General features: G+C 46.5%; 1 protein-coding gene across 11 annotated transcripts in view; it reads right to left on the minus strand.

Annotated features, from left to right (window-relative positions):
• Positions 1–605: 605 nt before the first annotated feature.
• The window catches only part of LOC138797242 (PC-esterase domain-containing protein 1A-like), a 66389-nt gene continuing 40606 nt past the window's right edge, over positions 606–26388 (minus strand). For 5 of the 11 annotated variants that reach the window (XM_069977107.1, XM_069977104.1, XM_069977108.1 and 2 more), the window contains exons 14-23: positions 24027–24128; positions 22219–22293; positions 19600–19701; positions 17372–17473; positions 14190–14291; positions 8730–8804; positions 3731–3832; positions 2726–2785; positions 2435–2509; positions 606–2282 (exon numbers count right to left, since the gene is read on the minus strand). In XM_069977107.1, coding sequence (XP_069833208.1) covers positions 2221–2282; positions 2435–2509; positions 2726–2785; positions 3731–3832; positions 8730–8804; positions 14190–14291; positions 17372–17473; positions 19600–19701; positions 22219–22293; positions 24027–24128 — 857 coding nt within the window. In that variant the 3' untranslated portion in view covers positions 606–2220. The remainder of the gene's footprint in view (positions 2283–2434; positions 2510–2725; positions 2786–3730; positions 3833–8729; positions 8805–14189; positions 14292–17371; positions 17474–19599; positions 19702–22218; positions 22294–24026; positions 24129–26388) is intronic. The other 6 variants (XM_069977110.1, XM_069977109.1, XM_069977112.1 and 3 more) reach the window with 6 other exon arrangements.

Genomic DNA, 26388 nt, shown 5'->3' on the forward strand with positions numbered 1-26388 from the left:
CCTAACACTAGAGGAAGGTTAAGCACATTGTCCATATGGCTGTGGTAACCATTGGTGGAGCGCTGTGGTCGGAGGTCAGGGTAACAGCTCAGTAGGCACTCTGGGGACATGCAACTCACCTTTGGCTTTACAGGTCTAGGGATGCTACCTGGACCCCTCTACACACCTACTCAATGTTCTACCGGTGGCCAAAGCTTTATGTTCTCCAACACTTCCCTAAGTCACTGGGTTTTGCACGTTCCTTGTTGACTTTTATGTTTCTTAACCTTAGAAATGGCTTTTAAATGGCCAACATTCATCATCTGTGTCCGCATTTGATTCCTGATGCCTTCCGCATTTGATTCCTGATGCCTTCCCGGTCTGTGGGGAAGGAGGAGACAGCCTGGGTACCGCCTGGAATTCCGGGATACAGCCTATTACCTAGGCTGAATCCTGGAATTCCCGGCCGTACTTGGGCTGTCTCCTCCTTCCCCACAGACCGGGAAGGCATCGGGAATCAAATGCGGAAGGTTCGAAAACGTTCGCGTTCGATCGAACCTGCAAAATCCTGAGGTTCGATCAACTCTAGTCACTAATAGCAATTTTCCTCCCCTAAACTTTTCTGATGGTCTTTTTTTTTTTCTTCTCCTCTGTGACCCCACAACATCAGCACATTCCCCTCCTGGAATACTTGATGCTACTGGGTGAACTCTGTTCCTTCCACCATTTATCTCTGTAGTCACATAATTCACCTCGGTCAGGAAAGAGTAAGGTCAGGGGGCTTCCTGCTTCCTAGATTGACTCCTACTATCCTGTCCTTGGGAGCAGAATAGATGAAGACTCTAAATATCTAAGCTAGGTTTAACCATTACACTCTCACCATCATTGAGGGAGGTATGGGTCTGGATAACAAGATCAGGGGAGACCAATGGGGGTAGTCAATGTCATCTCACTCTGAGCTATGCAAAGCCAGGAGTTCCAGGTTACGTAACATCCCAATGCCAACTGAACATAGGTAAGGGACCAGGATGGAAAAACAAAAAGTAAGAATGTTCGGGGACCAAGTGAGGATTTACAGGGTGACTGCCAAGTAAGAGAGTTAGAAATCCTAGAGCCCATAGTACCATGCTTACCAATACAATGCTATCACTCCTAGAGCTGTGAATGGGTGTGGTGTCTTCTACACCCTGTTGTTTGCTTCCCTAGTTGTAGATCAGACTTCGGTTTGGTTCTATCCTCTTCATAGTCCATTATCTGCATCTACCGACCATTGCAGATACTTTATCACAGGAGTCTGATATGAACTCCATAGAGAGTCCCTTCTGTAGACAGCTGTTATATCAGTAAATAGAGGGGACCGCCATGGGTACCATATTTGCCCCCAGCTAAGTAAATCTCTTACAGGTTGGGAAAGTAAGGAAACAAGTATTTATTGAGGTGATAGACATGATGCTAATGTATAGTATACTAGATAGATTGATCAGTGACTCGTACAGATATTCTATGTACTGTGTGAGTGAGAACACCACAGATGTGTAGGGAGGGGCGGAGCCAGGCTTGTGGTTCTCTATGTTATATGTGTAAAACAAATCAAATCAATGAAAGTGTTATAATATATAGACATACATATAGATATATACACGCATACACTGAATGGCCCAGGAAGAGGCATCTCTGGGATGAGGTAGATCAGGTGAGGAGCTGTCCACAGCGGCCGATATCCCTGCAGAGCATTTCATCACCCAGTGGGGTCTATACCATGGAGAATTACCATCCAGACCTAACACTGGATGGGCAGTGACAACCACTGGGCTGACTCATAATACTGGACGGGCAGTGACAACCACTGGGCTGACACATAATACTGGACGGCAGTGACAACCACTGGGCTGACACATAATACTGGATGGGCAGTGACAACCACTGGGCTGAGACCTAACACTGTTCAGCAGTGACAACCACTGGGCTGAGACCTAACACTGTTCAGCAGTGACAACCACTGGGCTGACTCCTAACACTGGATGGGCAGTGACAACCACTGGGCTGAGACCTAACACTGTTCAGCAGTGACAACCACTGGGCTGACTCATAATACTGGACGGGCAGTGACAACCACTGGGCTGACACATAATACTGGACGGCAGTGACAACCACTGGGCTGACACATAATACTGGACAGCAGTGACAACCGCTAGGAGACCATTTTATCATATGTAGCAGGTCCCTGTACACCAGCGCCCCCTAGCGTCTGCGTTTCCGCCTGATTCTGCTCCTCATCGGCACCATCAACCATCGTGGAGGACCTGGAAGCAGGATGAGATATATCAATAGGATCAGAATCCGAGGATAGAAGGACTACTCCACCCAACATCTGCCCACATGACCACATGTATCTGGATAACCCCCCAATCTCCCTACCTCGCCCCCCCCCCCCCATGGACATTGTGGGCATTACCTCTCCAAAGAGGAACGTATCTGGGGGTTTCGGCGGCCGGCAGTAATAGACTATCACTCACAAAGGAAGAAGGAGCTGAAACACAGAGAAGACCATCGATGTAACCATCAGTATACAGGATATATACACAGACGGGTCAGGGGAGCACACAGTGGCACCACTATTTATGAAGAACGATATATACTGCACCCGCAGAAATGTGGGACCAGTACTCAACCTGCGGTCATACATCAGACTACATGAGATGGGGCCATGTCCGCCCATACAGAGGTAGCAGGTAATGATACTCACTTGGTGCATTGTCAATGTCACTTCCATCGAAGGAGAAGTATCCCCGCACATACTCAGCCCCTGCAGAGATAGAAGACTATGAGCCAGTGCCACCATACTGTGCACAGATAGAAGACTATGAGCCAGTGCCACCATACTGTGCACAGACGGAAGACTATGAGCCAGTGCCGCCATACTGTGCACAGACGGAAGACTATGAGCCAGTGCCGCCATACTGTACACAGACGGAAGACTATGAGCCAGTGCCGCCATACTGTACACAGACGGAAGACTATGAGCCAGTGCCGCCACACTGTGCACAGACAGAAGACTATGAGCCAGTGCTGCCATACTGTACACAGACTATGAGCCAGTGCCGCCATACTGTGCACAGATAGAAGACTATGAGCCAGTGCTGCCATACTGTACACAGACAGACTATGAGCCAGTGCTGCCATACTGTGCACAGATAGAAGACTATGAGCCAGTGCTGCCATACTGTACACAGACAGACTATGAGCCAGTGCCGCCATACTGTGCACAGATAGAAGACTATGAGCCAGTGCCGCCATACTCTGCACAGATAGAAGACTATGAGCCAGTGCCGCCATACTGTGCACAGATAGAAGACTATGAGCCAGTGCCGCCATACTGTGCACAGATAGAAGACTATGAGCCAGTGCTGCCATACTGTACACAGACAGACTATGAGCCAGTGCCACCATACTGTGCACAGACAGAAGACTATGAGCCAGTGCTGCCACACTGTACACAGACAGACTATAAGCCAGTGCCGCCATACTGTGCACAGACAGAAGACTATGAGCCAGTGCTGCCATACTGTACACAGACAGACTATGAGCCAGTGCCGCCATACTGTGCACAGACAGAAGACTATGAGCCAGTACCGCCACACTGTACACAGACAGAAGACTATGAGCCAGTGCCGCCATACTGTGCACAGACAGAAGACTATGAGCCAGTGCCGCCATACTGTGCACAGACAGAAGACTATGAGCCACTTACCCTCATTCCAATATTCTTGTTCTTGGACCTCGGGGTTCGGCATGGGATCAGGATCTCTTCTTGCTGCTACCGGGGGAGGAGGTGAGGAGTGACCAGGAGAACCTGAGGAGAGGTAGTAAGGGGTGACTATTATTAGGGGAGGGGGCCCTAGATGAAGACTGAGAGGTGACGTAATAGCATTGGTGGTGGTAATAGTACTGGTGGTGGTAATAGTACTGGTAGTGGTAATAGTACTGGTGGTGGTAATAGTACTGGTGGTGGTAATAGTACTGGTGGTGGTGGTAATAGTACTGGTAGTGGTAATAGTACTGGTGGTGGTGGTAATAGTACTGGTGGTAGAGGTAATAGTACTGGTGGTAGTGGTAATAGTGCTGGTGGTGGTAATAGTACTGGTGGTGGTAATAGTACTGGTGGTGTTGGTATTAGTACTGGTGGTGTTGGTATTAGTACTGGTGGTAATAGTACTGGTGGAGGTAATAGTACTGGTGGTGGTAATAGTACTGGTAGTGGTAATAGTACTGGTGGTGGTAATAGTACTGGTGGTGGTAATAGTACTGGTGGTGGTGGTAATAGTACTGGTAGTGGTAATAGTACTGGTGGTGGTGGTAATAGTACTGGTGGTAGAGGTAATAGTACTGGTGGTAGTGGTAATAGTGCTGGTGGTGGTAATAGTACTGGTGGTGGTAATAGTACTGGTGGTGTTGGTATTAGTACTGGTGGTGTTGGTAATAGTACTGGTGGTGTTGGTATTAGTACTGGTGGTGGTGGTAATAGTACTGGTGGTGGTAATTGTACTGGTGGTGGTAATATTACTGGTGGTGGTTATAGTACTGGTGGTGGTAATAGTACTGGTGGTGGTAATAGTACTGGTGGTGGTGGTAATAGTACTGGTGGTAGTAGTAATAGTACTGGTGGTGGTGGTAATAGTACTGGTGGTAGTAGTAATAGTACTGGTGGTGGTGGTGGTAATAATACTGGTGGTGGTAATAGTACTGGTGGTGGTAATAGTATTGGTGTAGATAATAGTACTGGTGGTAGTAGTAATAGTACTGGTGGTGGTGGTAATAGTACTGGTGGTGGTGGTAATAGTACTGGTGGTGGTAATAGTACTGGTGGTGGTAATAGTACTGGTGGTGGTAATAGTACTGGTGGTGGTAATAGTATTGGTGTAGATAATAGTACTGGTAGTAGTAATAGTACTGGTGGTGTTAAGTAAGTCACCCCTTACTACCTGAGGAGAGGTAGTAAGGGGTGACTATTATTAGGGGAGGGGGCCCTAGATGAAGACTGAGAGGTGACGTAATAGCATTGGTGGTGGTAATAGTACTGGTGGTGGTAATAGTACTGGTAGTGGTAATAGTACTGGTGGTGGTAATAGTACTGGTGGTGGTAATAGTACTGGTGGTGGTGGTAATAGTACTGGTAGTGGTAATAGTACTGGTGGTGGTGGTAATAGTACTGGTGGTAGAGGTAATAGTACTGGTGGTAGTGGTAATAGTGCTGGTGGTGGTAATAGTACTGGTGGTGGTAATAGTACTGGTGGTGTTGGTATTAGTACTGGTGGTGTTGGTATTAGTACTGGTGGTAATAGTACTGGTGGAGGTAATAGTACTGGTGGTGGTAATAGTACTGGTAGTGGTAATAGTACTGGTGGTGGTAATAGTACTGGTGGTGGTAATAGTACTGGTGGTGGTGGTAATAGTACTGGTAGTGGTAATAGTACTGGTGGTGGTGGTAATAGTACTGGTGGTAGAGGTAATAGTACTGGTGGTAGTGGTAATAGTGCTGGTGGTGGTAATAGTACTGGTGGTGGTAATAGTACTGGTGGTGTTGGTATTAGTACTGGTGGTGTTGGTAATAGTACTGGTGGTGTTGGTATTAGTACTGGTGGTGGTGGTAATAGTACTGGTGGTGGTAATTGTACTGGTGGTGGTAATATTACTGGTGGTGGTTATAGTACTGGTGGTGGTAATAGTACTGGTGGTGGTAATAGTACTGGTGGTGGTGGTAATAGTACTGGTGGTAGTAGTAGTAGTACTGGTGGTGGTGGTAATAGTACTGGTGGTAGTAGTAATAGTACTGGTGGTGGTGGTGGTAATAATACTGGTGGTGGTAATAGTACTGGTGGTGGTAATAGTATTGGTGTAGATAATAGTACTGGTGGTAGTAGTAATAGTACTGGTGGTGGTGGTAATAGTACTGGTGGTGGTGGTAATAGTACTGGTGGTGGTAATAGTACTGGTGGTGGTAATAGTACTGGTGGTGGTAATAGTACTGGTGGTGGTAATAGTATTGGTGTAGATAATAGTACTGGTAGTAGTAATAGTACTGGTGGTGTTGGTAATAGTACTGGTGGTGGTAATAGTACTGGTGGTGGTAATAGTACTGGTAGTGGTAATAGTACTGGTGGTGGCAATAGTACTGGTGGTGGTAATAGTACTGGTGGTAGTGGTAATAGTACTGGTAGTGGTGGTAATAGTACTGGTGGTGGTGGTAATAGTACTGGTAGTGGTAATAGTACTGGTGGTGGTAATAGTAATGGTGGTGGTAATAGTACTGGTGGTGGTAATAGTACTGGTAGTGGTTATAGTACTGGTAGTGGTAATAGTACTGGTGGTGGTAATAGTACTGGTAGTGGTAATAGTACTGGTGGTGGTAATAGTACTGGTGGTGGTAATAGTACTGGTGGTAGTGTAATAGTACTGGTGGTGTTGGTAATAGTACTGGTGGAGGTAATAGTACTGGTGGTGGTAATAGTACTGGTAGTGGTAATAGTACTGGTGGAGGTAATAGTACTGGTGGTGGTAATAGTACTGGTGGTGGTAATAGTACTGGTGGTAGTGTAATAGTACTGGTGGTGTTGGTAATAGTACTGGTGGAGGTAATAGTACTGGTGGTGGTAATAGTACTGGTGGTGGTAATAGTACTGGTGGTAGTAATAGTAGTGGTGGTGGTGGTAATAGTACTGGTGGTGGTGGTAATAGTACTGGTGGTGGTGGTAATAGTACTGGTGGTGGTAATATTACTGGTGGTGGTAATAGTACTGGTGGTGGTAATAGTGCTGGTAGTAGTAATAGTACTGGTGGAGGTAATAGTACTGGTGGTGGTAATAGTACTGGTGGTGGTAATAGTACTGGTGGTGGTAATAGTGCTGGTAGTAGTAATAGTACTGGTGGAGGTAATAGTACTGGTGGTGGTGGTAATAGTACTGGTAGTAGTAATAGTACAGGTAGTGGTAATAGTACTGGTGGTGGTAATAGTACTGGTGGTGGTGGTAATAGTACTGGTGGTGGTGGTAATAGTACTGGTGGTGGTGGTAATAGTACTGGTGGTGGTAATAGTACTGGTGGTGGTAATAGTGCTGGTAGTAGTAATAGTACTGGTGGTGGTAATAGTACTGGTGGTAGTAATAGTACTGGTGGTGGTAATAGTACTGGTGGTGGTAATAGTACTGGTGGTGGTAATAGTACTGGTGGTAGTGTAATAGTACTGGTGGTGTTGGTAATAGTACTGGTGGAGGTAATAGTACTGGTGGTAGTGGTAATAGTAGTGGTGGAGGTAATAGTACTGGTGGTAGTGTAATAGTACTGGTGGTGGTGGTAATAGTACTGGTGGTGGTAATAGTACTGGTGGAGGTAATAGTACTGGTGGTAGTGGTAATAGTACTGGTGGTGGTGGTAATAGTACTGGTGGTGGTAATAGTACTGGTGGTGGTAATAGTGCTGGTAGTAGTAATAGTACTGGTGGTGGTAATAGTACTGGTGGTAGTAATAGTACTGGTGGTGGTAATAGTACTGGTGGTGGTAATAGTACTGGTGGTGGTAATAGTACTGGTGGTAGTGTAATAGTACTGGTGGTGTTGGTAATAGTACTGGTGGAGGTAATAGTACTGGTGGTAGTGGTAATAGTACTGGTGGAGGTAATAGTACTGGTGGTAGTGTAATAGTACTGGTGGTGTTGGTAATAGTACTGGTGGAGGTAATAGTACTGGTGGTAGTGGTAATAGTACTGGTGGTGGTAATAGTACTGGTGGTGGTAATAGTACTGGTGGTAGTAATAGTACTGGTGGTGGTGGTAATAGTACTGGTGGTGGTGGTAATAGTACTGGTAGTGGTAATAGTACTGGTGGTAGTAATAGTACTGGTGGTGGTGGTAATAGTACTGGTGGTGGTAATAGTACTGGTGGTGGTAATAGTACTGGTGGTAGTAATAGTACTGGTGGTGGTGGTAATAGTACTGGTGGTGGTGGTAATAGTACTGGTAGTGGTAATAGTACTGGTGGTAGTAATAGTACTGGTGGTGGTGGTAATAGTACTGGTGGTGGTAATAGTACTGGTGGTGGAGGTAATAGTACTGGTGGTAGTAATAGTACTGGTGGTGGTGGTAATAGTACTGGTGGTGGTAATAGTACTGGTGGTGGTAATAGTACTGGTGGTGGTGGTAATAGTACTGGTGGTAGTAATAGTACTGGTGGTGGTGGTAATAGTACTGGTGGTGGTAATAGTACTGGTGGTGGTGGTAATAGTACTGGTGGTGGTAATAGTACTGGTGGTGGAGGTAATAGTACTGGTGGTGGTAATAGTACTGGTGGTGGTAATAGTACTGGTGGTGGAGGTAATAGTACTGGTGGTAGTAATAGTACTGGTGGTGGTAATAGTACTGGTGGTGGTAATAGTACTGGTGGTGGTGGTAATAGTACTGGTGGTGGTAATAGTACTGGTGGTGGTGGTAATAGTACTGGTGGTGGTGGTAATAGTACTGGTGGTGGTAATAGTACTGGTGGTGGTGGTAATAGTACTGGTGGTGGTGGTAATAGTACTGGTGGTGGTGGTAATAGTACTGGTGGTGGTAATAGTACTGGTAGTGGTAATAGTACTGGTGGTGGTAATAGTACTGGTAGTGGTAATAGTACTGGTGGTGGTAATAGTACTGGTGGTGGTAATGCTGATACCCCATCTCTATACGTTGCCCCCTATGGAGAGTGAGTGTGCAGCATTACCTGGAGGGGGAGGGAGGGGGTCCGGCTCTGTGGTGGGGGGCTGTAGCTGATTGTCAGTCACACAGGTGGAGGAAGCTGAAACATAGAAGAAGAATGAATGTAACATCACTGTAGCCCAGTATACAGGATATATACAGAGACTCTACACAGACAGGACATGTGTGCACACAGTGGCGCAACTATTTATGGAGATCATTATATATGGATAGCACCACATCCCAGCTGGAGAGCCCGATAACATGAATCGTTAATACTGTGTGTACATGGGTGATGTGGTGCAGTAGATGGCGGTATACACTCACCGGCCACTTTATTAGGTACACCTGTCCAACTGCACGTTACCACTTAATTTCTAATCAGCCAATCACATGGCGGCAACTCAGTGCATTTAGGCATGTAGACATGGTCAAGACAATCTCCTGCAGTTCAAACCGAGCATCAGTATGGGGAAGAAAGGTGATGTGAGGCCTTTGAACGTGGCATGGTTGTTGGTGCCAGAAGGGCTGGTCTGAGTATTTCAGAAACTGCTGATCTACTGGGATTTTCACGCACAACCATCTCTAGGGTTTACAGAGAATGGTCCGAAAAAGAAAAACCATCCAGTGAGCGGCCGTTCTGTGGGCGGAAATGCCTTGTTGATGCCAGAGGTCAGAGGAGAATGGGCAGACTGGTTCCAGCTGATAGAAAGGCAACAGTGACTCAAATAGCCAACCGTTACAGCCAAGGTAGGCAGAAGAGCGTCTCGGAACGCACAGTACGGCCAACTTTGAGGCAGATGGGCTACAGCAGCAGAAGACCACCCGTTACTAGCATGGTGTACCTAATAAAGTGGCCGGTGAGTGTATGGTGCAGTAGATGGCGGTATGTGGTGCAGTAGATGGCAGGATGTGGTGCAGTAGATGGCGGTATGTGGTGCAGTAGATGGCTGTATGTGGTGCAGTAGATGGCGGTATGTGGTGCAGTAGATGGCGGTATGTGGTGCAGTAGATGTCGGTATGTGGTGCAGTAGATGGCGGTATGTGGTGCAGTAGATGGCTGTATGTGGTGCAGTAGATGGCGGTGTGTGGTGCAGTAGATGGCGGTATGTGGTGCAGTAGATGGCGGTGTGTGGTGCAGTAGATGGCGGTGTGTGGTGCAGTAGATGGCGGTGTGTGGTGCAGTAGATGGCGGTATGTGGTGCAGTAGATGGCTGTATGTGGTGCAGTAGATGGCGGTATGTGGTGCAGTAGATGGTGGTATGTGGTGCAGTAGATGGCGGTATGTGGTGCAGTAGATGGCGGTATGTGGTGCAGTAGATGGCGGTATGTGGTGCAGTAGATGGTGGTATGTGGTGCAGTAGATGGTGGTATATGGTGCAGTAGATAGTGGTATATGGTGCAGTAGATGGTGTGTAATGCAGTAGATGGCAGTATGTGGTGCAGTAGATGGCAGTATGTGGTGCAGTAGATGGTGGTATGTGGTGCAGTAGATGGCGGTATGTGGTGCAGTAGATGGCGGTATATGGTGCAGTAGATGGCGGTATATGGTGCAGTAGATGGCGGTATGTGGTGCAGTAGATGGCGGTATGTGGTGCAGTAGATGGCGGTATATGGTGCAGTAGATAGTGGTATATGGTGCAGTAGCTGGTGTGTAATGCAGTAGATGGCAGTATGTGGTGCAGTAGATGGCGGTATGTGGTGCAGTAGATGGCGGTATATGGTGCAATAGATGGTGTGTAATGCAGTAGATGGCGGTATATGGTGCAATAGATGGTGTGTAATGCAGTAGATGGCGTTATATGGTGCAGTAGATGGCGGTATGTGGTGCAGTAGATGGCGGTATGTGGTGCAGTAGATAGCGGTATATGGTGCAGTAGATGTGTGTAATGCAGTAGATGGTGGTATATGGTGCAGTAGATGGTGGTATATGGTGCAGTAGATGGCGGTATATGGTGCAGTAGATGGCGGTATATGGTGCAGTAGATGGTGGTATATGGTGCAGTAGATGGCGGTATATGGTGCAGTAGATGGCGGTATATGGTGCAGTAGATGGCGGTATATGGTGCAGTAGATGGCGGTATATGGTGCAGTAGATGTGTGTAATGCAGTAGATGGCGGTATATGGTGCAGTAGATGGTGGTATATGGTGCAGTAGATGGCGGTATATGGTGCAGTAGATGACGGTATGTGGTGCAGTAGATGGCGGTATATGGTGCAGTAGATGGCGGTATATGGTGCAGTAGATGGCGGTATGTGGTGCAGTAGATGGCGGTATGTGGTGCAGTAGATGGCGGTATGTAGCGCAGTAGATGGCAGAATTTTTTCACCTTCATTTACTTCCTTTGTGTGGTTTTTGTCTGTTATATACTTGGACCATTTGGTTACATATTCTTTTCAGACTGCCCACTTAGTTATTATTATTGTCATACACCAAGGGGGAGATTTATAAAACTCGGTGTACAGTGAGACTGGCTCAGATGTCCCCCGCAACCAATCAGCTTCCACCTTTCATTTTCCAAAGAGTCTGTGAGGAATGAGAGGTGGAATCTGATTGGTTGTTACCATGTTTGATAAATCTCTCCCTGTCTTCATTACATTCTCTTGCATCTGGACGCCATCTGCTGGTGGCTGCATGTACTGCTATTCCCTGTCATGGCTTAGCATGTGCAATGATCTATACGTAGATGAGGTCGATATCGTTGTCCCCTCCCCTTTTGTGTACGGTAAGGTTTCGCCATTTTGAATATTTTTACCTCATAAATAAAAATGTATTTGTTATACCAATGTTAGGGTGGTCTTCAGATGAGACCCTCAGGATATATTGGATGGATATCGATAGGAAGGCTCCGGACCATTGATGCAATCAAACATTAACACTTTCAGGGTTCTCCATAGATGAGGTCATGTGATCTGTATCCGCTCCTGCGCCTCATGACCAAGATGACCAGAATAAGGGAAATCAACGAGAATAACATCTAACGGTTAGGTCAAGGGTCGGTATTGATCGGTTCCCTGCTAATCGGTTTATTAGAAGGTCGGTATTGATCGGTTCCCTGCTAATCGGTTTATTAGAAGGTCGGTATTGATCGGTTCCCTGCTAATCGGTTTATTAGAAGGTCGGTATTGATCGGTTCCCTGCTAATCGGTTTATTAGAAGGTCGGTATTGATCGGTTCCCTGCTAATCGGTTTATTAGAAGGTCGGTATTGATCGGTTCCCTGCTAATCGGTTTATTAGAAGGTCGGTATTGATCGGTTCCCTGCTAATCGGTTTATTAGAAGGTCGGTAATGATCGGTTCCCTGCTTATCGGTTTATTAGAAGGTCGGTATTGATCGGTTCCCTGCTAATCGGTTTATTAGAAGGTCGGTACTGATCGGTTCCCTGCTAATCGGTTTATTAGAAGGTCGGTATTGATCGGTTTCCTGCTAATCGGTTTATTAGAAGGTCGGTATTGATCGGTTCCCTGCTAATCGGTTTATTAGAAGGTCGGTATTGATCGGTTCCCTGCTAATCGGTTTATAAGAAAGTCGGTATTGATCGGTTCCCTGATAATCGGTTTATTAGAAGGTCGGTACTGATCGGTTTCCTGCTAATCGGTTTATTAGAAGGTCGGTATTGATCGGTTCCCTGCTAATCGGTTTATAAGAAAGTCGGTATTGATCGGTTCCCTGATAATCGGTTTATTAGAAGGTCGGTATTGATCGGTTCCCTGCTAATCGGTTTATTAGAAGGTCGGTACTGATCGGTTCCCTGCTAATCGGTTTATTAGAAGGTCGGTATTGATCGGTTCCCTGCTAATCGGTTTATTAGAAGGTCGGTATTGATCAGTTCCCTGCTAATCGGTTTATTAGAAGGTCGGTATTGATCGGTTCCCTGCTAATCGGTTTATTAGAAGGTCGGTATTGATCGGTTCCCTGCTAATCGGTTTATTAGAAGGTCGGTACTGATCGGTTCCCTGCTAATCGGTTTATTAGAAGGTCGGTATTGATCGGTTCCCTGCTAATCGGTTTATTAGAAGGTCGGTATTGATCGGTTTCCTGCTAATCGGTTTATTAGAAGGTCGGTATTGATCGGTTCCCTGCTAATCGGTTTATTAGAAGGTCGGTATTGATCAGTTCCCTGCTAATCGGTTTATTAGAAGGTCGGTACTGATCGGTTCCCTGCTAATCGGTTTATTAGAAGGTCGGTATTGATCGGTTTCCTGCTAATCGGTTTATTAGAAGGTCGGTATTGATCGGTTCCCTGCTAATCGGTTTATTAGAAGGTCGGTATTGATCAGTTCCCTGCTAATGGGTTTATTAGAAGGTCGGTACTGATCGGTTCCCTGCTAATCGGTTTATTAGAAGGTCGGTATTGATCGGTTTCCTGCTAATCGGTTTATTAGAAGGTCGGTATTGATCGGTTCCCTGCTAATCGGTTTATTAGAAGGTCGGTACTGATCGGTTCCCTGCTAATCAGTTTATTAGAAGGTCGGTATTGATCGGTTCCCTGCTAATCGGTTTATTAGAAGGTCGGTATTGATCGCTTCCCTGCTAATCGGTTTATTGGAAGGTCGGTATTGATCGCTTCCCTGCTAATCGGTTTATTAGAAGGTCGGTATTGATCGGTTCCCTGCTAATCGGTTTATTAGAAGGTTGGTATTGATCGGTTCCCTGCTAATCGGTTTATTAGAAGGTCGGTATTGATCGGTTCCCTGCTAATCGGTATATTAGAAGGTCGGTATTGATCGGTTCCCTGCTAATCAGTTTATTAGAAGGTCGGTATTGATCGGTTCCCTGCTAATCGGTTTATTAGAAGGTCGGTATTGATCGGTTCCCTGCTAATCGGTTTATTAGAAGGTCGGTATTGATCAGTTCCCTGCTAATCGGTTTATTAGAAGGTCGGTATTGATCGGTTCCCTGCTAATCAGTTTATTAGAAGGTCGGTATTGATCGGTTCCCTGCTAATCGGTTTATTAGAAGGTCGGTATTGATCGGTTCCCTGCTAATCGGTTTATTAGAAGGTCGGTATTCATCAGTTCCCTGCTAATCGGTTTATTAGAAGGTCGGTATTCATCAGTTCCCTGCTAATCGGTTTATTAGAAGGTCGGTATTCATCAGTTCCCTGCTAATCGGTTTATTAGAAGGTCGGTATTGATCGGTTCCCTGCTAATCGGTTTATCAGTGCTTGAAGCTAAGCAATTTGTCATTATTACAACCCTTTATCAATGTTCTATAGGCCGTGACTATTGATCCGTCCCCCTGGTCGCTCAGCCTGACCCATCCTCATAGACAACGTCAGCATTTCCTATGGGAATCATATTAACTCTCTCCTTTCTGTATCCCAGAATTATATTAAATCCTCTCATCCCTGACGCTGATCCCTATTTAGAACTTTCTTTTCTGATCCCTTAGGGGATCCTTGTTTTTTCTATTGATTTGTATTCTTGCGTGAGAACGCAAGTTATGGTGCAGTAGATGGCAGTATATGGTGCAGGTCTTACCCTGGTTGGGGTGATCTCGCTCTTGGACTGTGGGGTGCGGCCCGGGATCGGGATCTCTTCTCATTGCCATCGGGTGAGGAAGTAAGGAGCGTCTGGGAGAGTCTGAGGAGACACAGCAGAGAATAAGAAGACTGACAGAGTGGGCTCTGCTACATCTGCCACTCAGTGCTGCCCATGGTGTCCAGAACAGAGGGGGATAGGGGGATTTCTTACTGATAGTAGTAGTGGTAGTAATGGTGGTGTTGCTGATGGGGGAAGTAATGCTAATAGTACTGGTGGTAGTACTGGTGTTGGTAATAGTACTGGTGGTAGTGTTGGTGGTGGTGGTGGTAATAGTACTGGTGGTGGTAATAGTACTGGTGGTGGTAATAGTACTGGTAGTGGTAATAGTACTGGTGGTGGTGGTAATAGTACTGGTGGTGGTAATAGTACTGGTGGTAATAGTACTGGTGGTGGTAATAGTACTGGTGGTAGTGGCTATAGTACTGGTAGTAATATTAGTGGTAGAGGCTATAGTACTGGTGGTAATAGTACTGGTGGTAGTGGCTATAGTACTGGTAGTAATATTAGTGGTAGAGGCTATAGTACTGGTGGTAATAGTACTGGTGGTAGTGGTGATAGTACTGGTGGTAGTGGTAATAGTACTGGTGGTAGTGGTAATAGTACTGGTAGTGGTAATAGTACTGGTAGTAGTAATAGTAATTGTGGTGGTAATAGTACTGGTGGAAGTGGTAATAGTACTGGTGGTGGTGGTGATAGTACTGGTAGTGGTAATAGTACTGGTGGTAGTGGTAATAGTACTGGTGGTGGTAATAGTACTGGTGGTGGTAATAGTACTGGTAGTGGTAATAGTACTGGTAGTGGTAATAGTACTGGTGGTGGTGGTAATAGTACTGGTGGTGGTAGTGGTAATAGTACTGGTGGTGGTGGTAATAGTACTGGTAGTGGTAATAGTACTGGTGGTAGTGGTAATAGTACTGGTGGTGGTAATAGTACTGGTAGTGGTAATAGTACTGGTGGTGGTGGTAATAGTACTGGTGGAGGTAATAGTACTGATGGTGGTAATAGTACTGGTGGTGGTAATAGTACTGGTGGTGGTAATAGTACTGGTGGAGGTAATAGTACTGATGGTGGTAATAGTACTGGTGGTGGTAATAGTACTGGTGGTGGTAATAGTGGTGGTGGTAATAGTACTGGTGGTGGTAATAGTACTGGTGGAGGTAATAGTACTGATGGTGGTAATAGTACTGGTGGTGGTAATAGTACTGGTGGTGGTAATAGTACTGGTGGTGGTGGTAATAGTACTGGTGGTGGTAATAGTACTTGTAGTGGTGGTAATAGTACTGGTAGTGGTAATAGTACTGGTGGTGGTAATAGTACTGGTGGAGGTAATAGTACTGGTAGTGGTAATAGTACTGGTGGTGGTAATAGTACTGGTTATAGTACTGGTAGTGGTAATAGTACTGGTGGTGGTAATAGTACTGGTGGTGGTAATAGTACTGGTGGAGGTAATAGTACTGGTGGAGGTAATAGTACTAATGGTGGTAATAGTACTGGTGAAGGTAATAGTACTGGTGGTGGTAATAGTACTGATGGTGGTAATAGTACTGGTAGTGGTAATAGTACTGGTGGTGGTAATAGTACTGGTAGTGGTAATAGTACTGGTGGTGGTAATAGTACTGGTTATAGTACTGGTAGTGGTAATAGTACTGGTAGTGGTAATAGTACTGGTGAAGGTAATAGTACTGGTGGTGGTAATAGTACTGGTGGTGGTAATAGTACTGGTGGAGGTAATAGTACTGGTGGAGGTAATAGTACTGGTAGTGGTAATAGTACTGATTATAGTACTGGTGGTGGTAATAGTACTGGTGGTGGTAATAGTACTGGTAGTGGTAATAGTACTGATTATAGTACTGGTGGTGGTAATAGTACTGGTAGTGGTAATAGTACTGATTATAGTACTGGTGGTGGTAATAGTACTGGTGGTGGTAATAGTACTGGTGGTAGTGGTAATAGTACTGGTGGTAGTGGTAATAGTACTGGTGGTGGTAATAGTACTGGTGGTAGTGGTAATAGTACTGGTGGTAGTGGTAATAGTACTGGTAGTGGTAATAGTACTGATTATAGTACTGGTGGTGGTAATAGTACTGGTGGTGGTAATAGTACTGGTAGTGGTAATAGTACTGATTATAGTACTGGTGGTGGTAATAGTACTGGTGGTGGTAATAGTACTGGTGGAGGTAATAGTACTTGTAGTGGTAATAGTACTGGTGGTGGCTATAGTACTGGTGGTGGTAATAGTACTGGTAGTGGTAAAAGTACTGATTATAGTACTGGTAGTGGTGATAGTACTGGTAGTAATAGTACTGGTGGTGGTAATAGTACTGGTATTGGTAATAGTACTGGTTATAGTACAGGTGGTGGTAATAGTACTGGTAGTAATAGTACTGGTGGTGGTAATAGTACTGGTAGTGGTAATAGTACTGGTTATAGTACTGGTGGTGGTAATAATGCTGGTGGTGGTAATAGTACTGGTAGTGGTGGTAATAGTGCTGGTGGTGGTAATAGTACTGGTGGTGGTAATATTACTGGTGGTGGCGGTAATAGTACTGGTGGTGGTAATAGTACTGGTGGTGGTAATAGTACTGGTTATAGTACAGGTGGTGGTAATAGTACTGGTGGTAGTAATAGTACTGGTAGTGGTAATAGTGCTGGTGGTGGTAATATTGCTGGTAGTGGCTATAGTACTGGTGGTAATAGTACTGGTAGTGGTAATAGTACTGGTGGTGGTAATAGTACTGGTAGTGGTTGTAACAGTGTTGGTGGTGGTAATATTACTGGTAGTGGCTATAGTACTGGTGGTAGTGGTAATATTACTGTTAATGGTAATAGTACTGGTGGTAATAGTACTGGAGGTAATATTACTGGTGGTGGTAATAGTACTGGTGGTGGTAATAGTACTGGTGGTGGTAATAGTACTGGTGGTGGTAATAGTACTGGTGGTGGTGGCTATAGTACTGGTAGTAATATTAGTGGTAGAGGCTATAGTACTGGTAGTAATAGTACTGGTGCTGTCACAAGTTATTAGTGACAGTCATGCAGGATGTGATACCAGACCACCGTCCTGCACCAAGGATGGAGGTCACTGCGGTGTAGAGGAGACAGTGCACTCACACTCTTACCCTGGTTGGGGTGATCTCGCTCTTGGATTGTGGGGTTCGGCCCGGGATCGGGATCTCTTCTCATTGCCATCGGGTGAGGAAGTAAGGAGCGTCTGGGAGAGTCTGAGGAGACACAGCAGAGAATAAGAAGACTGACAGAGTGGGCTCTGCTACATCTGCCACTCAGTGCTGCCCATGGTGTCCAGAACAGAGGGGGATAGGGGTATTTCTTACTGATAGTAGTAGTGGTAGTAATGGTACTGGTGGTGGATATAGTACTGGTGGTGGAAAAAGTACTGGTGGTGGTGGTAATAGTACTGGTGGTGGCTATAGTAATGGTGGTAGTGGCTATAGTACTGGTAGTGGTACTAGTACTGGTGGTGGTAATAGTACTGGTGGTGGTAATAGTACTGGTGGTGGTAATAGTACTGGTAGTGGTAATAGTACTGGTGGTGGTAATAGTGCTGGTGGTGGTGGTAATAGTACTGGTGGTGGTAATAGTACTGGTGGTGGTAATAGTACTGGTAGTGGTAATAGTACTGGTGGTGGTAATAGTGCTGGTGGTGGTGGTAATAGTACTGGTGGTGGTGGTAATAGTACTGGTGGAGGTAATAGTACTGGTAGTGGTAATAGTACTGGTAGTGGTGGTAATAGTACTGGTGGAGGTAATAGTACTGGTGGTGGTAATAGTACTGGTGAAGGTAATAGTACTGGTGGTGGTAATAGTACTGGTAGTGGTAATAGTACTGGTGGTGGTAATAGTGCTGGTAGTAGTAATAGTACTGGTGGTGGTAATAGTGCTGGTGGTAGTAATAGTACTGGTGGTGGTAATAGTGCTGGTAGTGGTAATAGTACTGGTGGTGGTGGTAATAGTACTGGTGGTGGCGGTAATAGTACTGGTGGTGGTAATAGTACTGGTAATAGTACTGGTAGTGGTAATAGTACTGGTGTTGGTAATAGTGCTGGTAATAGTACTGGTGTTGGTAATAGTGCTGGTAATAGTACTGGTAGTGGTAATAGTACTGGTGGTGGCAATAGTGCTGGTAGTAGTAATAGTACTGGTGGTGGTAATAGTGCTGGTAGTAGTAATAGTACTGGTGGTGGTAATAGTGCTGGTAGTGGTAATAGTACTGGTGGTGGTAATAGTACTGGTAGTGGTAATAGTACTGGTGGTGGTAATAGTACTGGTAGTGGTAATAGTACTGGTGGTGGTAATAGTACTGGTAGTGGTAATAGTACTGGTGGTGGTAATAGTACTGGTAGTGGTAATAGTACTGGTGGTGGTAATAGTACTGGTGGTGGTAATAGTACTGGTAGTGGTAATAGTACTGGTGGTGGTAAAAGTACTGGTGGTAGTGGCTATAGTACTGGTGGTGGTAATAGTACTGGTAGTGGTAATAGTACTGGTGGTGGTGGTAATAGTACTGGTGGTGGTAATAGTACTGGTAGTGGTGGTAATAGTACTGGTGGTGGTGGTAATAGTACTGGTGGAGGTAATAGTACTGGTGGTGGTGGTAATAGTACTGGTGGTGGTAATAGTACTGGTAGTGGTAATAGTACTGGTGGTAGTGGCTATAGTACTGGTAGTAATATTACTGGTAATGGCTATAGTACTGGTGGTAGTGGTAATATTACTGGTAATGGTAATAGTACTGGTGGTGGTAATAGTACTGGTGGTGGCTATAGTACTGGTGGTGGCTATAGTAATGGTGGTAGTGGCTATGGTACTGGTAGTAATATTACTGGTAGAGGCTATAGTACTGGTGGTAATAGTACTGGTGGTGGTAATAGTACTGGTGGTGGTGGTAATAGTACTGGTGGTGGTAATAGTACTGGTGGAGGTAATAGTACTGGTTGTGGTAATAGTGCTGGTAGTGGTTGTAACAGTGCTGGTGGTGGTAATATTACTGGTAGTGGCTATAGTACTGGTGGTAGTGGTAATATTACTGTTAATGGTAATAGTACTGGTGGTAATAGTACTGGTGGTGGTAATAGTACTGGTGGTGGTGGCTATAGTACTGGTAGTAATATTAGTGGTAGAGGCTATAGTACTGGTAGTAATATTAGTGGTAGAGGCTATAGTACTGGTAGTAATATTAGTGGTAGAGGCTATAGTACTGGTAGTAATAGTACTGGTGCTGTCACAAGTTATTAGTGACAGTCATGCAGGATGTGACACCAGACCACCGTCCTGCACCAAGGATGGAGGTCACTGCTGTGTAGAGGAGACAGTGCACTCACACTCTTACCCTGGTTGGGGTGATCTCGCTCTTGGATTGTGGGGTGCGGCCCGGGATCGGGATCTCTTCTCATTGCCATCGGGTGAGGAAGTAAGGAGCGTCTGGGAGAGTCTGAGGAGACACAGCAGAGAATAAGAAGACTGACAGAGTGGGCTCTGCTACATCTGCCACTCAGTGCTGCCCATGGTGTCCAGAACAGAGGGGGATAGGGGTATTTCTTACTGATAGTAGTAGTGGTAGTAATAGTACTGGTGGTGGATATAGTACTGGTGGTGGTAATAGTACTGGTGGTGGTAATAGTACTGGTGGTGGCTATAGTACTGGTGGTGGAAATAGTACTGGTAGTGGTAATAGTACTGGTGGTGGTAATAGTACTGATGGTGGTAATAGTACTGGTGGTGGAAATAGTACTGGTGGTGGAAATAGTACTGGTGGTGGTAATAGTACTGATGGTGGTAATAGTACTGGTGGTGGTAATAGTACTGGTGGTGGTAATATTACTGGTGGTGGTAATAGTACTGGTGGTGGTGGTAATAGTGCTGGTAGTAGTAATAGTGCTGGTAGTGGTAATAGTACTGGTGGTGGTAATAGTGCTGGTAGTGGTAATAGTACTGGTGGTGGTAATAGTGCTGGTAGTGGTAATAGTACTGGTGGTGGTAATAGTACTGGTGGTGGTAATAGTCATGGTGGAGGTGGTAATAGTACTGGTGGTGGTAATAGTACTGGTAGTAGTAATAGTACTGGTGGTGGTAATAGTGCTGGTAGTGGTAATAGTACTGGTAGTGGTGGTAATAGTACTGGTGGTGGTAATAGTCATGGTGGAGGTGGTAATAGTACTGGTGGTGGTAATAGTACTGGTAGTAGTAATAGTACTGGTGGTGGTAATAGTGCTGGTAGTGGTAAAAGTACTGGTGGTGGTGGTAATAGTACTGGTGGTAGTGGTAATAGTACTGGTGGTAGTGGTAATATTACTGGTGGTGGTAATAGTACTGGTGGTGGTAATAGTACTGGTGGTGGTAATAGTACTGGTGGTGGTAATAGTACTGGTAGTGGTAATAGTACTGGTGGTGGTAATAGTACTGGTGGTGGTAATAGTGCTGGTAGTAGTAATAGTACTGGTGGTGGTAATAGTACTGGTGGTAGTAATAGTACTGGTGGTGGTAATAGTGCTGGTAGTGGTAATAGTACTGGTAGTGGTGGTAATAGTACTGGTGGTGGTAATAGTACTGGTGGTGGTGGTAATAGTACTGGTAGTGGTGGTAATAGTACTGGTGGTAGTAATAGTACTGGTGGTGGTAATAGTGCTGGTAGTGGTAATAGTACTGGTGGTGGTGGTAATAGTACTGGTGGTAGTGGTAATAGTACTGGTGGTAGTGGTAATAGTACTGGTAGTGGTAATAGTACTGGTAGTGGTAATAGTACTGGTGGTGGTAATAGTACTGGTAGTGGTAATAGTACTGGTGGTGGTAATAGTACTGGTGGTGGTAATAGTACTGGTAGTGGTAATAGTGCTGGTGGTGGTGGTAATAGTACTGGTAGTGGTAATAGTACTGGTGGTGGTAATAGTACTGGTGGTGGTAATAGTACTGGTGGTGGTGGTAATAGTACTGGTGGTAGTGGTAATAGTACTGGTGGTAGTGGTAATAGTACTGGTGGTGGTAATAGTACTGGTAGTAATAGTACTGGTGGTGGTAATAGTACTGGTAGTGGTAATAGTACTGGTGGTGGTGGTAATAGTACTGGTAGTGGTAATAGTACTGGTGGTGGTAATAGTACTGGTGGTGGTAATAGTATTGGTGGTGGTGGTAATAGTGCTGGTGGTGGTAATAGTGCTGGTAATAGTACTGGCGGTGGTAATAGTACTGGTGGTAATAGTACTGGTGGTAGTGGTAATAGTACTGGTAGTGGTAATAGTACTGGTGGTGGTAATAGTACTGGTGGTGGTGGTAATAGTACTGGTGCTGGTAATAGTACTGGTGGTGGTGGTAATAGTACTGGTGGTGGTAATAGTACTGGTGGTGGTGGTAATAGTACTGGTGGTGGTGGTAATAGTACTGGTGGTGGTAATAGTACTGGTGGTGGTAATAGTACTGGTGGTGGTGGTAATAGTACTGGTAGTGGTAATAGTACTGGTGGTGGTAATAGTACTGGTGGTGGTAATAGTACTGGTGGTAGTGGTAATAGTACTGGTGGTGGTAATAGTACTGGTGGTGGTAATAGTACTGGTGGTAGTAATAGTACTGGTGGTGGTGGTAATAGTACTGGTGGAGGTGGTAATAGTACTGGTAGTGGTAATAGTACAGGTAGTGGTAATAGTACTGGTGGTGGTAATAGTACTGGTGGTGGTAATAGTACTGGTTGTGGTGGTAATAGTACTGGTAGTAGTAATAGTACAGGTAGTGGTAATAGTACAGGTAGTGGTAATAGTACTGGTGGTGGTAATAGTACAGGTAGTGGTAATAGTACTGGTTGTGGTGGTAATAGTACTGGTAGTAGTAATAGTACAGGTAGTGGTAATAGTACTGGTGGTGGTAATAGTACTGGTGGTGGTAATAGTACTGGTGGTGGTAATGCTGATACCCCATCTCTATACGTTGCCCCCTATGGAGAGTGAGTGTGCGGCATTACCTGGAGGGGGAGGGAGGGGGTCCGGCTCTGTGGTGGGGGGCTGTAGCTGATTGTCAGTGACACAGGTAGAGGAAGCTGAAACATAGAAGAACTTTGAATGTAACCATCACCGTAGCCCAGTATACAGGATTTATACAGAGACTCTACACATATAGGGGGAGGTTTATCAAAGGGTGTAAAATTTAGACTGGTGCAAACTGGTTACAGCAACCAATCACAGCTCAGCCTTCAGCTCTGGTGAACGGAAAGCTGAGCTGTGATTGGTTGCTGTGGGCAGTTTGCACCAGTCTAAATTTTACACCCTTTGATAAATCTCCCCCATAGAGTATATACAAAAAACAAAAGGTGCAACAGCAACCCACAGGTGCAAGGGCTTACCATATATACTCCTCCCAGCATACACACAGTAAACACCTACTCTGTAGATATTAAAATATAATTTTTTTTTTTAGAAAAGTGAGGATTTTAGCAAACTATTTGATCAAACAGAGTGTACCATGTGGCCACGTTAAGGCGTGCTCGAGACATGGACCCTACTCTAGCATCCTCACACCAGCAATGGCCGCTCCTGGGCTTTAATAAGCTACAACTGGGCCAATAGGAGCCAAATGATCTCTTTTATAGCAGCCTTGGGACATGGGCGGAGTGCAGGCCAACAGGAGGTCCACATCTATGACTCTGGTGAATGTGGGGGGTGTGGCTACCTCCTGGTGAATGTGGGGGGTGTGGCTACCTCCTGGTGAATGTGGGGAGGGGTGGCTACCTCCTGGTGAATGTGGGGTGTGTGGCTACCTCCTGGTGAATGTGGGGGGTGTGGCTACCTCCTGGTGAATGTGGGGGGGGGGGGCTACCTCCTGGTGAATGTGGGGGGGGGGGGCTACCTCCTGGTGAATGTAGGGGGGGTGTGGCTACCTCCTGGTGAATGTGGGGGGGGGGGTGGCTACCTCCTGGTGAATGTGTGTGTGGGGGGGGGGGGGCTACCTCCTGGTGAATGTGTGTGGGGGGGGGGGTACCTCCTGGTGAATGTGTGTGTGTGGGGGGGGGGGGGTGGCTACCTCCTGGTAAATGTGGGGGGGGGGCTACCTCCTGGTGAATGTGGGGGGGTGGCTACCTCCTGGTGAATGTGGGGGGGGTGGCTACCTCCTGGTGAATGTGGGGGGGGTGGCTACCTCCTGGTGAATGTGGGGGGGTGGCTACCTCCTGTTGGCCTGCACTCCACCCATGTCCCAAGGCTGCTATAAAAGAGATCATTTGGCTCCTATCTGCCCAATTGTAGCTTATTCAGCCCAGGAGAGGCCATTGTTAGTGTGAGGATGCTGGAGTAGGGACCATGTCTCTGGGGACGCCTTAACGTTGGCGACATGGTACAATCTGTTTGATCAAATAGTTTGCTAAGATCCTCATTTTTTAATATCTACAGAGCAGGTGTTTACCGTGTGTACGCTGGGAGGAGTATATATGGTAAGGCCTTACACCAGTGGGTTGCTGTTGCACCTTTTGTTTTTTGTCTGCACTTAAGCCACAAGCAGCGTGCAACCTGCAGTGTGAACAGAATCATAGATGTGCTGCCAAAATTTCCCTCTTTTTCATATAGAGTATATGATACAGTAGATGGCGGTATGTGATATAGTACATGATGGATTAGATGGCGGTATCTGATATAGTACATGATGCAGTAGATGGCGGTATGTGATATGAAATGACAGAGCGGTCAGTATGGGGGGTCTCCCTCCTACAGGATGTGGTACTAGACCGCCCTGTGCCCCCCAGGATGGAGATGACACGGTGCAATGTACTGACAGACTTACCCCAGGCGGGGCGCTCTCGCTCCTGGATTGAGGGGTACGGCCCAGGACGGGGAGTTCTTTTAAAGGTGCTCAAGTGAAAACGAGGAAAGTGACCCGGAAAACCTGAGGAGACACAAGTAGGGGTATATAAGACTGGGGGATGTAGAAGAGCCCACTGGGACATGGCGGACAGCCATGGGTTATTAGTAGAGTTTACTCCGACCTTACTACACAGTGACCCCCACATCTGCAGGGGCGGACAGCCATGGGTTATTAGTAGAGTTTACTCCGACCTTACTACACAGTGACCCCCACATCTGCAGGGGCAGACAGCCATGGGTTAATAGTAGAGGTTACTCCGATCTTACTACAGTGACCCCCACCATCTGCAGGGGCGGACAGCCATGGGTTATTAGAGGCTACTCCGACCTTACTATAGTGACCCCCACCATCTGCAGGGGCGGACAGCCATGGGTTATTAGAGGCTACTCCGACCTTACTATAGTGACCCCCACCATCTGCAGGGGCGGACAGCCATGGGTTATTAGAGGCTACTCCGACCTTACTACAGTGACCCCCACCATCTGCAGGGGCAGACAGCCATGGGTTATTAGAGGCTACTCCGACCTTACTACAGTGACCCCCACCATCTGCAGGGGCGGACAGCCATGGGTTATTAGTAGAGGTTACTCCGACCTTACTACAGTGACTCCCACCATCTGCGGAGGCGGACAGCCATGGGTCATTAGAGGCTACTCCCACCTTACTACAGTGACCCCCGCATCTGCGGGGGCGGACAGCCATGGGTTACTAGAGGCTACTCCGACCTCACTACAGTGACCCCCACATCTGCAGGGGCGGACAGCCATGGGTTATTAGAGGCTACTCCGACCTCACTACACAGTGACCCCCACCATCTGCAGGGGTGGACAGCCATGGGTTATTAGAGGCTACTCTGACCTCACTACACAGTGACTCCCACCATCTGCAGGGGCGGACAGCCATGGGTTATTAGAGGCTACTCCGACCTTACTTTAGTGACCCCCACCATCTGTGGGGGCGGACAGCCCTGGGTTAATAGTAGAGGTTACTCGGACCTTACTACACAGTGACCCCCACATCTGCAGGGGCGGACAGCCATGGGTTATTAGAGGCTACTCTGACCTCACTACAGTGACCCCCACCATCTGCAGGGGCGGACAGTCATGGGTTATTAGAGGCTACTCTGACCTCACTACAGTGACCCCCACCATCTGCAGGGGCGGACAGTCATGGGTTAATAGTAGAGGTTACTCCGATCTTACTACAGTGACCCCCACCATCTGCAGGGGCGGACAGCCATGGGTTATTAGAGGTTACTCCGACCTTACTATAGTGACCCCCACCATCTGCAGGGGCGGACAGCCATGGGTTATTAGAGGCTACTCTGACCTTACTACAGTGACCCCCACCATCTGCAGGGGCGGACAGCCATGGGTTATTAGAGGCTACTCCAAACTTACTACACAGTGACCCCCACATCTGCAGGGGTGGAATGGAGGTCCCCGAGTGCCCCATGTGGGTGGAGCTTCCTGTTGGTGGAGCAGTGTGCTAGCATGATCCTTGATATCAGGGTTGGTCCTTCAGCATTAAATGGGGCAGCGAACACACAGTCACACTACCACTCCGTTCACAAAGGGAATTCAGGGACCTCCTTTCTTGAGACCACTGGGGGTTCCTAGCAAGGAAAACGGCTGACGGTTCTCAGTCTCTAGGGACAGGAAACCTTCAGTCCCCCAGCTGTTGCAAAACTACAAGTCCCATCATGTCTGGCCGGCCAAAGCTTTAGCCGAAGGTTCCCTGTCCCTGCTCTAAGGTCTCATAGATTTCCTGTAGTTCTCTGGATTCTAGAGACCGGTTCCAGGTCTTCACCAGAATTCGTCCCCCCAGAAGCTTCTCGAGTCCTTCAGAAAAGGTGGACGGTTTCTTTGGTGTTCCAGAATCCAGAACTGGAAAAATCTTCAATCTCCGAGGACGGATTTCTGAATTGTTTGTTTTGAATCTGGGAGAGAAAAGCCTCAAAGATCGACCAGGTACGGGATGGTACTTTCTCTCACTGACACCGGTAGGCCACCATCTTTATGGAATTCAGGGGTACTACTACTGTAAAACATAGACAGAACTCTATAGGGTCCCAAGGTCCATGGGAGAAAGAGCAGCAAATAAGAAAATGGGGTTTCCATAAGGAAATAAAGCAGTTCTGCCATATATTCCATCGGAAAGGGCAAGGCTGATCACTGGAGTCTCCTAGAAGGGGGAAGAAAAGTAGCTTTTAAAGGGTCACCCAGTGCGGGTGATCAGAGTGTGGGTGATCAGGGTCCTTGTGTTCAGGGTCCGGGTGATC

This window comes from Dendropsophus ebraccatus, chromosome 7 (genome assembly GCF_027789765.1).
Source record: "Dendropsophus ebraccatus isolate aDenEbr1 chromosome 7, aDenEbr1.pat, whole genome shotgun sequence".
Taxonomy (NCBI): Eukaryota; Metazoa; Chordata; class Amphibia; order Anura; family Hylidae; genus Dendropsophus; species Dendropsophus ebraccatus.